General features: G+C 34.5%; 1 protein-coding gene across 1 annotated transcript in view; it reads left to right on the top strand.

Moving 5' to 3' along the window:
• Bap60 (Brahma-associated protein 60) overlaps positions 1 to 17,710 on the top strand; it is a 280,469-nt gene that overhangs the window by 29,378 nt on the left and 233,381 nt on the right. Inside the window, exon 3 of the mRNA XM_090403297.1 lies at positions 7,908 to 8,167. Coding sequence (XP_090259423.1) covers positions 7,908 to 8,167 — 260 coding nt within the window. The remainder of the gene's footprint in view (positions 1 to 7,907; positions 8,168 to 17,710) is intronic.

The raw sequence follows: 17,710 nt of genomic DNA, 5'->3' as shown, positions 1-17,710 counted from the left end.
TTTGTAAACCTGGGCAGGTAATGAAGGGGATCTTTAGGTTAGCTAACTATACATTTTCAAAATTATGGATTTTACAACCGTGTTATAACTAACTGTTTTTATTATCCTAACGTTTCGATCTTCATATCAAGATCATCATCTGGAGCATACACAAATATACAAGACAAGCTGAGTTACATTATAAACCATAAGCTAGAGAACCAATGATTTGATCACATGTTATTCTACTGTCATATGACCTCTAGTGAAAAAAAAAAAAATTTATAAATTACATCAAGCTAGATTTAATTTAAGATAACATGAATAAACATTTTTTTTCTTATAGATAGTTTTCTTTCAGTAACAATGATGTCCTATTTTTAGTATTACAATTGTTATTTTTGATTTAGGATCCTGGATTTACTACAGTCCTGTTTATAGTTGTTCTTAGAGAGAAAGGTTCCGTGGATCGAAGATATGCCTTCCATATGTATGGAATTTTTAGACCTTCATTATTGTTCAGATTGGGATGGTTGATAATGATCTCACAGGCTTCCTTAAATTTGTGTTCATACCATGTTTTGGTGTGATGTAGACAACTGGTGCTTTTCCAGTCAATTCTATGTAAGGTGTTCAGGGCATGATCAGAAAGGCCAGTTTCACCATAATTATTATATTTAATGTGTCGTTTATGTTCTTTTTGTCTGATAGGAATTGTGCGTCCTGTTTCTCCTATATATGGTATGTTACAGGTGCAATGAATACGGTATACTCCAGGGTGGGCCAGCAGGGGGGGGGGTCTTTGGGTGAGTTGAGTAAGCTTTTTAATTTTGCAGGGGGGTTTAAAGTTGGCTTTGAGGTTGTATTTTTGTAGTACTGTGTTTATTTTGTCTGATGTCCCTTTAATGTAAGGAATGGTTATAGTTTTGTTGTAGTCTGGTTTGTCTTTGTTTTTTAGCAGATTTTCAGAGCCCTATTTTTTAGAGTATTGATGACACCTAGTTTTTGTGTTGGGTGGTGGTAGGAGTTTATGTGTGTATATATATTGGCCAGTATGTGTCGGTTTTCGGTAAACCATGAAAGAAAGATTGCCAGAAGGAAGACGTGTGACAAGCGTATAAACTGAAGTGTGTTTTGTTTTTCAATCTCAATTGTGAACTGTTTGTGTTGTTTGTTTAGGTGGTTAAGGAATGTGTCTGGTGTCTGGCGACTATGGGACCAGATCGCAAAAACATCGTTAATATAGCTAAGCCAGACTTTGGGTTTTAAAGGGGAGAAACCTAAAGCAAGGTGCTCAAAATGTTCCATGTAAAAGTTAGCAATGGTGGGGGGGATAATGGCAAGCCCATGGCTGTGCCTTCTTTTTGTAGGTAGGAAGCATTTTGCCATACAAAATAACCAGAATGTAATACATGCGCAAAGAGCGCCGTGATATCTGGAGGGAATTTGTTCTGTAAAAGAAGGATTGTGTCATTGATTGGGACATTTGTAAAGAAGGCAGAGACGTCAGAATTGACTAATAAATCATCTTTTTTTTAATGTAATGTCTTTGATGATGCTTATGAAGTGTTGTGTGTTTTTGATATAGGAGGGAGAAATGACCTATGAACTCCTTGAGTGTTGCCACTAATTTTTTGGCTAAGTGATAAGTTGGGCTATCTATTCCTTCAACTATAGACCTTAGCAGTGTGTTTTCTTTGTGAATTTTCGGTAGTCCGTAAATTCTTGGGGAATGAGCATAGTGCGGAAATAGTTTTTTGACTGTATCTTTGGGCCATGTGGTAATTGACTTAAGTAGTTTCAAAAATGAATACTGATCACCATGTAACACTAAAGAAAGGATTAGCTAAGTATACTTTTTAATTTGGTAGGAAGTTTTGAAAGTTGCCTTGATGTTGTATTTATGAAGTGTGCTGTCTGTTTTTTTCTGATATTCCCCTAATGTATGGTATGGCTATTGCCTTTTTGTAATCTTTTTTACCTGCCATGGCATTATTGTGGAGAATCTTGTGACCTGAACTGAACTTGAACTGTTTTTTTTTTTTTTTTTTTTTTTTTTCATTCTTTATAAAGGTTTGGCTAATAATTTCATATTCCTTCTTCAGCACCTGCTCATCAGAGCAAATTATTAGACTCTGTGTATGAAGGTGCAGATGACTCCTCATTTCTGCATTGATTGGTAGTATGAATCTTTGCGTGTATGATGTAGGTTTGCAGTAGACTGTGAAGGAAAGACTGCATGAGCCAAGATGTGTGACAAGTGTATCTAGAAAAGGAAGAGAGTTATTGCTTTCAATCTTGATGGTAAATTGGATACATTTGTGCCATTTGTTCTGGCAGCTTAGGAATGTGGGGAAGCAAATTTAATAAACTAGCATGCATTTTATTTTTCAGAGAAATCTACTGGTGGGCAAAAACTTTAACTACACCTTATGTCAGTTTAACACTTTAGATGTTACATTTTATTGTGATATGCCACAATCATTTCATGAAATTTCAGAATCCAATAAATTTAACAAACATGATCAAGCCATAAAGCCAAAACTATTTTAGATTTCTCACTCATTTTAAAAAAAAAATGGTAAACTGTAATTTATTATTGCTGAATTTTTTGCGTGCATCTATATTATCTAAATATTTGCAGTCGAATTCAGTACACTTTATAAAAGTTTATCAAATGATTCCAAGTATATCACAGGAATTTCAAGAAATTTTACACAAGGCCTTCTTGCAACATCAAATTTGTAACATTGGTAGATGAAGTCACAAAAATTACACACACTAACATGTTTGTTGAAATATGTTTTAAAGATAAAATTAAAAAAAAACAAACAAACAAACAGAAATGTGTTCAATAATTGTGCACTGTATTTTATTGAAAGGGTTTTTAATGAAAAGGTATTTAAAGGACTGTAATCTTTATGAAGAATTTTTATATTTCGATGATCCCAGGAATTTTGAAAATATTCAGCATTGTCTCTCAGAAAAACATAAGCTTCTAAAACTATGTGAATCATAGTTTCACATAGTTTTAGATGAGCTAAAACAGTTTATTGATACTAACAATAAACTGTTACCGACATTAAAAATTATAAATCCTGTTTAAAAATGCATCTCATGTTGTTATTAGCTTTTAAATAAGTGCACATTGGCATACGAGAGTGCTTTTAGTCTATAAATATATACTAATGTTATCTACAAACCAGATTTCAATAAAACGGAATAAGAAACTCAGAGATTGGAATCAGAGAGTTTCATGCCGAATATAGTAAACTATAAAAATATCGACGAATACTAGTGTGAGCTAATAGAAGTAGTCCTAGTACGTAGTACAATACCGGGCAACTCATTGCAAAGGTGAGTAAAACAATTCGGTTTTAAAATAATGTGGGATTTAATATCCCCTTAATTGAAATAGTGTTTATATCGCCAAAATGAAGCCTGTTGGCTCTTTATAATGAATACAAACCAGATATTCTGTGAGAGGTCTTTTGCATATTAAATAGATTCTACACTGATTGAGAAATTGCTCTTTGCAAGGGTACATCATCTAGGTGGCAACAGTTACTGATGTCAGAATTGAGGCAGATGAACTGGAGGTACTCAGTATATTGAAAAATATCAATGTGATTACAATTACAGCAGTAGGCCTGGATGGCATGTCTGCTCGTTTGCTATAAGAACTTGCAAATGAACTGGTAATGCCTCTGACGAATCTGTTTAATAAGTCTCAGCTCTGTCAAGGTTCCAGGGGAGTGGAAAGAGAGTAAGATAGTTCCATTACATAAAGGTGGCTGCAAGACAGAAGTAGCAAATTACAGACCAGTTAGTATCTTTGGAGTCATAGAGTATTGGTAAAGCTGGTTAAAAATAAAATTCAGAATTGGTGGATAGCAATATGATACTCTATAGAGGGCAGCATGGTTTTGTAAAAGGTAGTTTCTGCCTCAGTAATTTATTCACATTTTATAAGGTGACAGTGGAAGTAGATAAAGGAAATAGCTATACCATGATACTGTTGGACTTTGCAAAGGCATTTGACAGAATACCACATGGAAAATTATTACATAAGTTGGAGCAAATGGGAATGGATATGCTGCTGGTGGCAGTGTGGATGGGGGGGGGGATTGGAGAGTGGTGTATGGTGGAGTGGAATCAAGGCAAATGAGGGTGACTAGTGGAGTGCCCCAGGGCTCTGTACTAGGACTACTACTCTTTAATTTGTACATTAATGATATAACACAAGATTTGAGGGGTGGGGTATTCAGTTGTTAGTTGATGATGCAAAACTGGAGAGGACAATAGTTGATAAAGGTGATATAATTATCTTGCAAGATGATTTAAATAAATTGGCAGTGTGGACAAAGGATAATGGTTGTCAATTTAATGTTGTAAAATGTCAGGTAATGCATTTCAGGATGAAAAGATTTCACACTTCGTATCATATTGATGGTATAGTTTGCAGGAAATTGATGAGGCTAAGAATCTGAGGGTGATGGGGGATAGAGATTTGAAATTCAGAGGACTTATTGCAAGAGTTAGCAGAATTACTCAGAGGATTACTTGGATACTGAAGAAGACACGGATATGAGGGTGGTCTGAAAAGTTCTCGGCCTCGACCACAGATGGCAACATTATTGGCAAGATTTTTTTTTTTTTTTCTAAGTTGGTTCATCTGTCATAAGCATCCATGTGAAATTGCAAGTTATTCTATCAAGTAGTTTGTTTTATACAGCTGTATGAAGCAAAAGTGTCTGTATCCCTTGAAATGGATAAAATTGAGTATTGTATGGTTATAAAATTCTTTGTAAAAGAATGTTTAATGCCAAAAGAAATTCATTCGAAGTTCATAAAAGTTTATAGGCACTCTTCTCCTTCGCTTTTGACAATTAAGAAATGGGCTGCCGAGTTTACACGTAGCCGTACTAGCCTTGAAGATGATCCATGTGAAGGACGTCCAAAAAGTGTAACAACACCAGAAATCATTGATTAAGTGCACGATATGGTATTGGATGACCAGCAAGTCAAAGTGCATGAAATTGCTGAGACTATAGGCATTTCAAAATAGGATATATTTGCATGAATAATTGCAAATGAAAAAGCTTTGTGCAAGATGGGTTCCGCACATGCTCACAGTAAATCAAAAACGCACTTGCATGAACATTTCTGAGCAGTGCTTGGAGTGTTTTAACAAGAATAAAACTGATTTTGTGCATCGATTTATTACTATGGATGAGACTTGGATTCACCATTACACACCAGAATCCAAACAGCAATCAAAACAGTGGACAGAAGCCAGTTGTTCAGCACCAAAGAAGACATAGTTGGTTCCATCAGCAGGAAAGATCAAGGCATCAGTGTTTTGTGATGCTAAAGGCATTTTGTTTATTAATTATCTTGAAAAGGGTAAAACAATAACTGAGGAATATTATTCCAATCTTTTAACCAGACGAGACGAAAAAATTCGCGAGAAAAGATCTGGTTTGCAGAAGAAAAAATCATTTTCATCAGGACAATGCACTACCCACAAAGGTGTTTTGGCAATGGGAAAATTAAGGGATCTGCACTATGAATTGTTGGAACATCCACTCTGTTCCCCAGATTTGGCTCCCTCTGATGCTGTCTCTTTCCAAAACTAAAACTCTTCATCGCTGGTCAGCGTTTTTCTTTGAATCAAGAGGTGATTGCAGCTGTAGAGGGGTATTTTGCAAATCTTACTGGGAACCACCACAGCGACGGGATAACGGTGCTTGAGCATTGCTGGAATAAATGTATTAGTCTGAGGGGAGATTATGTTGAAAAATAAAAATAATTTTGAAATTATAAATTTGTTTTCTCATTGTTAGGCCGAGAACTTTTCAGACCACCCTTGTAAGTAAAGATATGGAGGCAATTTTCTCTCTTTATGAGGCTATAGCTCAGCCACATACTGACTGTTGTGCACAGGTTTGGTCACCTGCATTTTGTAGGGATCTGGAGGTGGTTAAGAGGATTCAGAAGCAAGTGACCAAGCTGGTCACATGTCTATGGAATGTTCCATATCAGGATAGATTGGTGGCGTGTGAGTTGCAGTGTTTAGCTGATAATTAGGAGGAGAAGGGATATGATACAAATTTATAAGTCACTAAAGGGATTATATAAGATTAGCAGAAATGAATTTTTTCAATACATGGGGAGTAGAGGGGAAACAAGGTTTCACACTCGGAAGTTTTCTAAAAGTATGGTTAGGAAAGGTGTGCAGACTAGGTTCTTTACTTGGAGAGTGTGAATGAGTATAATGGATTGCCAGTGGTGTTTGCGACTAAGCCAACAGTAAATTAGTTTAAGGAGATGGACCATAGGTATCGTGTTAATGGATAGTGTGGATCTCCCACAATGAGTCTTTTGACTCCATGGTGTAGCCATATAAATAATAATAATAATCATTCATGTTAATGTTATTTGAAAAAGAATACTCAATAAAATAAATAATGAGTATATACTTAATGAATTAGCATCAAAAAGCAATTCTAAAAATAAATTACATGTTTATAACATGAATGAACATTGACAAATAATATATAAATGTTTATAACACGTATACTATCATGTGAAAAAGACAATAAATAATGATGTTCTTCGTGCTTAGATTCAGAAACTTTTTTTTTTTTTTTAAATTATAAGAAAATAATGGAGTTGTGTGCGTTCAAGTTATTTCCCTGAGCCTATTTTGACTGCCAGTCCACCAATGCCTCAACAGCCTTGATCTGTAAAATGTCATTTGTATATCTATACTGTAATTCCTGCTTTTATATTTCTGTCATATATCCTTTCATTCACGTGTTTCTCAAACTTTGAAGACCACAGTTTTTCAGTCTGTCATAGACTAAGGTGATATCTGGGTTTTCTCCCAGTTGGATCCACATTTTCTTTTTTATGTAATGGAGGGATTTCTTTACAGTTTTATTCATTGAATAACTGATATGTAATTTATTTTACTAATGAGAATTCAGTCGGATATAGTTTTTTTCAGACACCTTTTGACTACATTCTATGCACTGCTGATTTCACCATGTTTTTCACTCAGGGCACTGTTTCAGGTTGCCTTCTCAGTTTATTATTTTACCAGCTTTATAGTCACTCATATACCTACTCCTAAATCAAATCCATCACATGATTTATCACCCCTAAGTTAAACCTGCTTGATCACTCTCACCAGTTAGAGGCAAAACCTTTGCTTCATTTATAGATATTTTCAGATGCTGTAACTAGATCCCATTGTATTCTTGCATAGTAAATCATTTTCCTTGTGGGCTACTTCCCTTGACTTTATAAATTCTTTTTCTCTCATTTCATATTTTCTTCCATCCAGTCGATATCCTTTATAGTTGAAATCACCCATAACAGTTATTTATTTTCATGGTATTGATGACAACACAGAATGATTAGAAAATAATAGATATAGTTTCTGGATATAATTTATTTGCTCATATTTTGCTGGTATTATATCCAGCATCTTCAGAGCACACAAACAGTTTGTCACAGTATGCAAAACAACAACAATTTGGTATAACAGTACTAGTTTAAAAAAATTGTAACGGACAACACAACAAGTCAACAATTCTTCCTGTTTGTCCATAGTAAGCCCAGTTACAAGAACAGGGCACTTCATAAACTCCTGGATGCTTGCAAATGCCTTTAGATGGCAGATGAATTTCCTCATCCAGTGAGACTACCCTTGCTTATTGATGATCCAAAGTGGCTTGAAAAATTATGTTTGGTCTTTAGAGTAGAGTTTTGGATTATCTAACCCTTGACCAATCCATGTTAATTAATGGATGATATTTTAGTGAATGAGATTTCATATTAAAAAATTAAAAATTGTGAAATTGAAATGTTAGTAGAGTTGCCCTGACTGCTATAGTTTTGTTGTAATGATATATTTTCAGCCTTCACCACAACGCACAACATATCCTCCAGCTCCCATGCAAAGTACTCCACCTCCTCCCCCACCCCCACCACCACCACCACCACAAGGAATGCATAACAGAGTAGGACAGGGCATGCCACCACCTCCAAATACATATCCTCCAAGTCGCATACAATCTCAGGGTCCTATGGGATCTATGGGAATGGATTCTGCTAGGAAAAGGCCAGCATCTGATCGGACAGTTGATGGACGTTCCCAAGGTCCTCCACCATCAAAAAGGTGATGCCATGTTTTTTATATGCAATTTCTATAATAGCATTCTGTCTTAGTCTTTACTGATCATATTTATATATGTGCAAATTGTGTCATAATAACATTTGATTCTAAAAAGATTAAATGAAGTATGTTAACAGAAGTTTTGTTAATTTTACTAGCATTGCTACTTCTTAGCTTAAAAGTAAAGCAAAACTGTGAAAATGTATACATTTTAATGGATTTTGATAAGTTTGCCATCAAGATAACACAAACCATAGGATTTAGCATAATTATGTTATATAAATTATAGTGTGTTCAATATAATTGTGTTGATTAGAATGTTGTTTATTACTTAGTTTGGCATTTTTAGTCAGTGTAACTGACATTAGCAGAACTAATAATTTTTACCTAGGGCATGAAAAGATGTTCTTTAATTGTATTGACAGAAAGAAAAACAAATTGAAAGTTTTTGTTTTGCTTTGAAGTGAAAGTAGATGAGTGTGATTAATATTGGCATTCTGACTTCGTATATGAGCTAAAAATTATTCTTTCATCCATTAGTTTTCAGAAATCAAAATTAGCTCTTAACATCCTAATTGAGCCTATGACATATGTATATGTAAATTTGCTTTCAGTATTAAAAAAAATAAAATGAAAATAAATAAATACAAAGCATTCATCAGTGTTTTCCACTGCTCCTAATGGAATCATTTGCCTTGTTCATGAGTTTTGGGAGGAAAGAAATCCAAATGTGAATGTCAAGAAAAAGTGGATCTTTATGACATGTTGCACCTCGTTGCTTTGGCTTACATTTATTTGTCTTCTAGAAGAGCTCCGTAATTGCTACTTTTAACAGACAAAAAATTAACAGCTTTGAAACCTTTGCATGCTTTCTCACTATCACTAAAGACATCATTTAAAAAACTTTTCTTCACAAGTTTAGAATTTATGTGTCAATAAAAATGTTTGCTTTAATTTTTGCATCACTTAATCTTGGGAAGTTGTTCTTTAAATACAAGATTCCATCACCATTCTTATTTTAAGACTTAATGAAAACTTTCATCAAATCACATTAATCTGGAACTCTGGTGACAGCTTTCCTGAGCTTTACAAAGCTAGGATGTGAAATGCTTTCAAACTTCCTGTGGAGAAGTGGAATGCTTGCCTAATTGCCTGATATTAACATCAAAAATGATCTTTGAGACTTGTGAGTCTACCAAGTCTAAACCTCCTATGAAGTGTATAATATATACACTGCTTGGAAAGAAGTCAACGGACACCATGGTGTGAAGAACAAATAGCCATGTCGCCCATCTTAATAAGATGTAGGACCTCCTTTCACTGAGATGACTGCAGCAATTCTATAGGACATACTTTCCACAAGTGTATGATAGCGAACGGTAGGAATTTTGGACCATTCTTCCTGTAGGCATATAATGAGGTACTGAATTGGATAAGGTGAAGGAATGGGGCAGACATTCCTTCACCTTATCCAATGCTCCAGTTCATCCCAAAAATGTTCAATAGGGCTCTATGGTGGCCAGTCAAGTATAGTGATGCTCATGTCCACAAACCATGCAGTTATAGCAGCAGCCTTATGACACAGTGCATTGTCTTGCTGAAAGAGACAATGGTCAGTTCTGTAGAAACGCTGCAAAGTAGGTAAGGATTGCATTGTCTAGAGCAGTGGTTCTCAAACTGGGTGCCACAAGTATGCCACAAGGGTACCGTGAAATTTTGAATTGTTTATTTGAAAAAAGCAAAGTATTCAATTGCCACAAATAACTAAATCAAAAAGAAAAAAATTATATATTTTGATTTTAATGGATGAAGCATATATAAAAATTATCACTTTTTGTATCACTCTTATATTATATCCTGGGATTTCTTTAGATCACCGCATGTCGTAGTAACTAGATATGTGATGGCACATAAATACTGGGGGAAATGAACTAATGAATGGTTAGTTGTCCTGCTGTCTGTTTTAGTATTTCTCTGTTCAGTGTGACAAGTATTATACATGATCATTTCCCCTAAACAAAAATCATGAGTCTTTTGTCATCAGTGAGAATAAACGAAGCACGGTATTAAAATCGTTAAATTCAGTGAGTAGAGGTTTTTCTTATTGTTATATATTCCAACTATAACGAGAAACATCGTAAACAAATGTTTTTCTTTTTTCCATCCGGAAAAAAAATTATTTACTTAAAATAAATTTTAAAATAAAATATTAAAATTACATATGCCCTTCAAAATCATGAATAATTTTTTCCTTAAAAAAAGAAGTGAAGATTCTGACGATCAAGAAATGTCTACGTGTAGCAAAGCTAATGAACCAATTCGCACTAATAAATTATCAAAAACTGATACTTGCATTAATGAAGATTTGGCTATTTTTAACGTTCAGCAACAAAAAAGCACTAATGAAACAACAGAAACAAAAAGAATAAGTTCATGTAAAAAGGGAACAATGAAAAAGAATGTAAAAACTCATTTATATCAAGAGAGCTATCTAAAAATGGGATTTACGTGGTGTGGTGATAAATTCATTCCCAGACCTAAGTGTATTTTGTGTGGTTTGGTTCTATCAAATTATTGCGACATTTCTCCACAAAACATGACAACTTGTCAAATAAAAATCCTGAATATTTCAAAGAGTTAATAAGATTACAAGAAAAACAAAGTAAAAGTTTTGTAAGAAAGTTTACAATTTCCGACCGAGTTCAAGAAGCGAGTTATTTAATCGCTGAAATAATTGTGAAGGAAATGAAGCCTCATACTATCAGCGAAACCATGATTCGTCCGGCCTGTTCAGCAATTGTGAGAACAATTTTTGGTACTGAGGCAGAAGAAGAAATAAAGAAGATTCCATTATCAAATGATACTATGAGTATACATATTAATGATCTGTCAGTCGATATTGAAAAGTCGGTTATAACCAAAATAATCGAATCAGAATTTTTCAGTTTGCAGTTAGATGAGTCAACTGATATCAAAAAAGCATGATATCAAAAAAGCATCGGTGGTAAAGCACACTTACTTGTTTTTACTCGATTCATTGAAGATGATAAAATTATCGAAGAATTTCTATGCTGCAAGGAATTCGAAAAAACTACGACGGGAAAAGATGTTTTTGATATAATGAACACATATTTTAATACAAATGGTCTATCTTGGAAAACTTGTGTGGGTATATGCACAGATGGTGCACCTTCTATGGTTGGAATTACAAAAGGGTTTGTTTCTTTTGCTAGAAAAGAAAACAAGAACATTATAACGACTCATTGCTTCATTCATCATGAATCATTGGTGGCAAAGACAATAGGCTTGGAATTAAAAAGTGTATTAGAAGAAATCATTCAGATGGTTAATTATATCAAGGCCAGACCATTAAAATCTAGAATATTTGCAGGACTATGTGAGGAGATGCAATCTCATTACAAGAATCTTCTTCTTCATACCGAAGTAAGATGGCTTTCAAAAGGTCGCCTATTGGATCGTTTTTTTGAACTTAAAGAAGAAATATTTATGTTTTTCCAAAATGAAGACAAACCAGAATTCTATAAATTATTACAAGATGATTTTTGGTGTTCCAAACTAGCCTATTTAACAGACGTATTCGATCATCTGAACAAGCTGAACTCCAACATGCAAGGAAGAAATGAGAATATTTTGACATCTACAGATAAAATTAAAGCTTTTAAAGATAAAATAAAAATGTGGAAGATAAAATTAAGCACCAACAATGTAGAAATGTTCCTTAAAGTTGCCTCCAGAAAATGTAAGAACATTGATCTGCAAAAGCTTATTTACAGTCATTTAACATCGTTAGAAGAAATAATTGATTTTCCAGACATTTCAGTCAATTTATACGATTGGATTCGAAATCCATTTGTAGAGTCAACATCAGCAATGAGTGAGTTAAGTCTTATAGAAGCCGAAGAATTAATTGATATAAGTAACGATCATACGTTGAGATTGAAGCATTCAGAAATGTGTCTGTATTCATTTTGGATAACAACTATGAAGGAGTACCCCAATATAGGATTCAAAGCACTTAACATCTTATTGCAATTTTCTACATCTTATTTGTGTGAACTGGGTTTTTCTGCACTCGTAAATATTAAAACAAAGAAGAGAGAAAGACTAAAGGCCCTTGAAAATGAGATGAGAATATGTCTCTCAAAAACAAGGCTAATATCAAAGAAATATGCAAACAACACCAGGCACATATTTTACATTAAGTTCATATTTTATTATCTGAACCTTTATAATAGCTTTTGTTTTGTATGTTTTTGGGTTGTTTGAAAATAAACCAATTTAGTTTAAATAAAATCTGTTTTCTTTTAAACAATCTTTCCTTCATATCTTTAGTATCTGTAATATCAATTTATTAATGGGTTATATATGCGAGTCTTTCAGAATCAATTAATCGGCACTTTACTCTCTATAAAAAGCAAATAATACTAGGGGTGCCGTGAAATTTATTTATTGATTTTAGTGTGCCGCCAGACAGAAAAGTTTGAGAAACACTGGTCTAAAGTGTTCAGATATCTCTTGGAGTTCATTGTTCATGGTGCCATAAACAGAAGTCTGAGGCCAAATCAGGAAAAACAGGACCACACCATCACACTGCGACCTCTGAATTTCATAGTTTGGGTTACGCACTCTGGTAAGAGATGTTCGCAGGGCATCTGCCAGACCAAGACACATCCATCTGCTCAATAGAGGATGTAGCGTGATTTGTCGTTCCATAACACAGGTTTCCTTGCTTCCACGTTCCACTGTACATGCTCTTTGTACCATGAAGATGACGCTATGTGTTGGTTTGGGTAATGTGGGACTTGTGTATTGCGATCCTACCATAGAAACCTCCGTACCTTATTCGATATGGACGAAGTCCTTTGATCAGAAAGAACTGGGGTTCAGTTCCCTTCCAGAACGTGAGGAACCTTTATCTGGTGTCTTTCGACTAAAGGTGAGTTAGTTGGTCTCATACATAGGTGGAGGGTTTTTCATCCATCAGAACAGGCATACTGGCCTGTGAACACACACACACAGATTCACAGTCATAAAATATGTACTTAATCCCTCACTAGGAGGGCTCAACCAGTCTTAAGGGAAGGTCGAGGATGTGTGTGTGTGGGGGGGGGGGGGAGAACCCCATACGAATAAATAAAAACCATAGAAACCCATGTTGTGAGCCTTGGGTCTGAATGTTTTTGTGTAGATTTGTGTTACGGTCGATGCCTGGAACTCTGCATTCAATGTGCCAACCAACGGCTTTTGCATATTATCCTTTGTAGCACCCCTATAGTCACTTAAACTGAGTGTGGTAAGTCATCCACTGTTGGTAGAACTTGCAGTTTACTCCTTACACTTCCATCTCAGTATGGTATCACTGATTGTTGACCTGAGATGGCCCAATTTGTCAAAAATTTGCTGAATAGATAGGCCTGTAACATGGTATCCTATCACAACACCTCTTTCAAACTCTGTCTTTTCCTTTCTTGTAGCCATTTCACCCAGACACAGTTGCACTAACTTGGGAGAATCATATTCCTCCAATTTATACTGGCTATAAACATGTGACTCATTTGCAGTCAAGTGTATTTCCTGTTCTTCATGGCATATGTTAGCAGTAATTCCTGTATAGTCATAATAGTATGCAAAGTTGCATGCACAAGTTGTATTAAAGGATTGAGTTTATCATAAACATTGTTAGTTTGATATGTAGTTTAAAAGTTGTCATAATTTCCTGATATTTATCTGCACAGTGTGAACACAGTGCTATGATAGCACAACATAGTTCAGTTTACATATTGCTTCCTCTGAACAATTTATTATTATTTCAGGCACCTTCATGGAGATAGAAGACTCATCACTTAAGGTCTACACCAACCATTATTCACAAAATTCCTGTCATATTTTCCCAACTCATTTACTGTCAGATCACTTATAACCACTTTTGGTAATCCACTTCAGTCATTCACCACTCAAAAAAATTTAGTCCTCACATCCTATGTTTTTTCTTTTCTTTTTTTATTTTATTTGATTCCCACTCACAAAAGGTTATAAGCCTATAGTACATTAGTACCATGAGTGAATTAAGGATTTTTTTCAATTTTTTATTAATTTTATATATATTTTTATTTATTTTTTACATTGTCCAAAACTCTGCTTCAGAGACCAAACATGGAACTTCAGATTTCCAGTAACCAGAGTTGTGGTCTCACACCAGGTGAGAACAACCTTACTAATAACACTCTTATGCAACTTCCAGAATGATTCCTACTTGTCATGTATTGATAAGTTTCTTTGGCATCAATCTATCAACTAGACTTTGCAACCTTCACATAGGATGTATTCATTTCACAGACCTGCTGCCATCTTGGTCACTCATCTCTGGATCCTCTGTAATGTCTCCTCATACCCAGGAATCTCAGGTGACTAAATCTGTGCATAGTAGTCAAGATGTGGCCATGTCATAACCTTATTAAGAGAGAGAGAAAGATAAAATAGCCTCCCATCTCTACTTGCCAGGGTTTTCTTCAACATTCAAAATAGCTTAAAAATAATCTTTTAAGCTATTTTGCCATCTTTTTGCAGTATGCCCTCTGAACGTTCAACTGTGTCCACCAGCATCCTTCAAATATTCTCATCAATTTCCTGCAAATTATCCTGTAAGATCCCTACCTCATCTTTATTAACTATTAACTATGCCCTCTGAAGTTTTGCGTTATTAGTAATCAACTGAATACTCCCCCCTTAAGTATTTCTCTATATCATTAATATAGAAATTAAACTGATGACCCTACTATAGAGATCTGAGGCACTCCAATAGTCACTTTCATTCTTGTGTATTCTATTCCATCATATACTATTTGCTGGTCTCTGTCAATCAGCAATCCTTCCTATCCATGCTATTAGCTTTATATCTATCCCCATTTGCTCCAGCTTATGTAATAGTTTTGTATGCAATATTTTGTCTTTTGTAAGTGCATTTGCAGAAGCCAGCAGTATCATGGTGTTTCCATTTCTCTTATCCAAAAGTTTAATCTGAAATTTATTTGCAGTTTATTATGTTATTTTTCAGGTCTTCAGTATTATTCAAATTCAGTATTATTCTTCTTCAGATCTTGAATTTCAGCCTTCCAAGGAACTACTTACTGCATCAGTTTATCCAGTTATTGATTTTGAAATAGATGTTGTTATCCAAATGTAAGCAAACAAAGTTTGTTAAACAAAGAAGTAACATGATGTTACTTCATGCACAAACTTTGTTTGCTTACACTTGGATAAAGGATGAAACAGAGAATATAATTTCTTGGTATCTTTAATTTATAGTTATTCTTCTGGATACTTTTCTTGGCATCACTGCACCAGGCATATCTTTTTTGCTTAGATCACCTCAGCTTGCACATTCCTAATTGCTCAGTGTCAAGTTCCTTCCGAATATCTTTAATATGATTTTGCCATTAATTCCATCTGTTCCCTACTTTGATTTCCCCATAACTTTCCTCTGCAGTCTCTAGATTGTGACCAGTTTTATTTTTAATCTAAATTTCACATTCATAATCCAAAATTAATATAAATTGTCTTGAATATTGTTAGTTTGGAGTTTACACTTTCTCTATTTTCTCTTTTAATTTTTATAAATTTAGTATTGTTTCATCATCCTTTTCTGATCAGGGTATATGCTATACCCTCATGGTATGTACCAGATATTATACTTTAGCACAATTAATATTTCATGACCAGTTTCTGATCCACAGTTTTTTTTTTTTCAAATAGATGCTTTCTATTTTCCTGTTCAATTGTTTTTGTCTTTTTATTGCTGATTTTCTTACCAAATTTGTCCAGCATTCATTTAATTTGGTTAAAGACTCTTGATGAAGACTTGCAGATTTATGAAGATTTATTTTAAAGGATAACACCATGTTTTAATTAGCCAGCCTAGTAGGTAGATAGGTGCATCCACTTTCCAAATAACAGGTAATGGGTTCAAATCCCACTGAGAAAATTTACATGTTCACATTGAGATGTTTTGCATGGTTAAACTAAACAAATTTAGTTAATACATTATGTACTATTCAAGATAATGCTGATAGAATTAAACAAATTGTTAAGAGTGTTTTGCTCTTAACTGCACAAAAGTCATAATATGCTCGCTAAGGTGTGATGGAATAAAATGCTCGGTAAGGTTTGATGGAATAAAATGCTTGCTACATGGGTGAGTGATCAAAATAAAAAACACATTAATTTAGCTGGCAGTATTGCAAGATAATGCTCATAGTCTTTATGATGATTTAAAGTAATGGATGGAGAGATTAAGCCCTTTTTCAGGTTTGCAAACTTTCGTCAGTGATATGGTTTTTCATAATGTTAAAATGTGTGGAGAAGCTGCATCAGCCAATAAAATTGCTGTGCTCCTGTGAAACTAAAGTTTATCATGCCATGGGGAGGAGGGGGGGGATACACACCCAAATAGGTGTTCAACCTCAATGAAACTGGTTTAAAAAATTCCTGATTGCACTTATATTTCTGTTGCAGAAAAGACTGCATCTGACTTTAAGGTGGTGAAATATTGGTTAACACTTCTGTGTGTTGCTAATTATGGAGGATCATAAACTGAAACCTGTGTATATTTACCACTATAGAGCCTTAAAGGTCACAACAGGTCATACGTTTCTGTATAACACTCAAACCCTAAAGTTCGATGACTCCTCTAACTTTTCGAAGTTATCTTGAATTCTCACTTATGACCAGAATTGTAAGTGGATTGTAAGGCAGAAATAATTTTCTTCAACACCTTATTTATATATAAATTTTTAAGGTTCGGTATTTAAGGAGTGCTCTGGTTTATCTAATTGACAAGATCAACGATGAATGTGCAGCAATATTGGTGAGCCTTCAATATAAAAGATACTTCAAAATTTATTGATGCTTTATGACATGAAGTTCCACAAAGCTGAATTCAAAGTTTATGGCATAAGTGATATCCAAATCTGATCAACTCTTTCAAAGGCTCTGATGCCAATGAAGATTATACACAAACTAAAGAAAGATGCATCAAATGCACTAAAAAGATGGGGTTTACTGAAGTGGATGCAATTGATATTGATGTCGATGATTTAATTGGTTTGTCATCATCATCATCAAATTCCTGCCATGTACCCTCAAGAGGTGTACAGGATACGATAGTACTACATGGAAAATTTACATCATTACTAACTTCCTATCTACAATTTTCCTCAAAAATCAGTCTGTTACTTTTCAAGACTCCAACATTATCAGATCATATATTTCTATCCTCTAAGGCACTTTTTACTGTATCAATCCAACTATATCTTGGTCTTCCTCTGGGTCGTTTTCCTACCAACCTGGCAGAGAAAACTTGTTTTGGTAATCTTTCCTTGCCCATTCTGTTTAAGTGACCATACCACCTGAGATTAGCTCTGCTAACACATTCCTGGATGTTGACAAGGTCAAGTTCTTTCCTAATATCCTCATTTTTAATATGATATTGCCATTGATGCCATTTGTTCATGCCCCTAATCTTTCTCA

This window comes from Typopeltis vanoorti, chromosome 13, assembly GCF_054136105.1.
Source record: "Typopeltis vanoorti isolate ZY-2024b chromosome 13, IOZ_Tvanoo_1.0, whole genome shotgun sequence".
In the NCBI taxonomy this organism is placed as follows: domain Eukaryota; kingdom Metazoa; phylum Arthropoda; class Arachnida; order Uropygi; family Thelyphonidae; genus Typopeltis; species Typopeltis vanoorti.
This window is presented reverse-complemented; position numbering and strand designations above follow the sequence as displayed.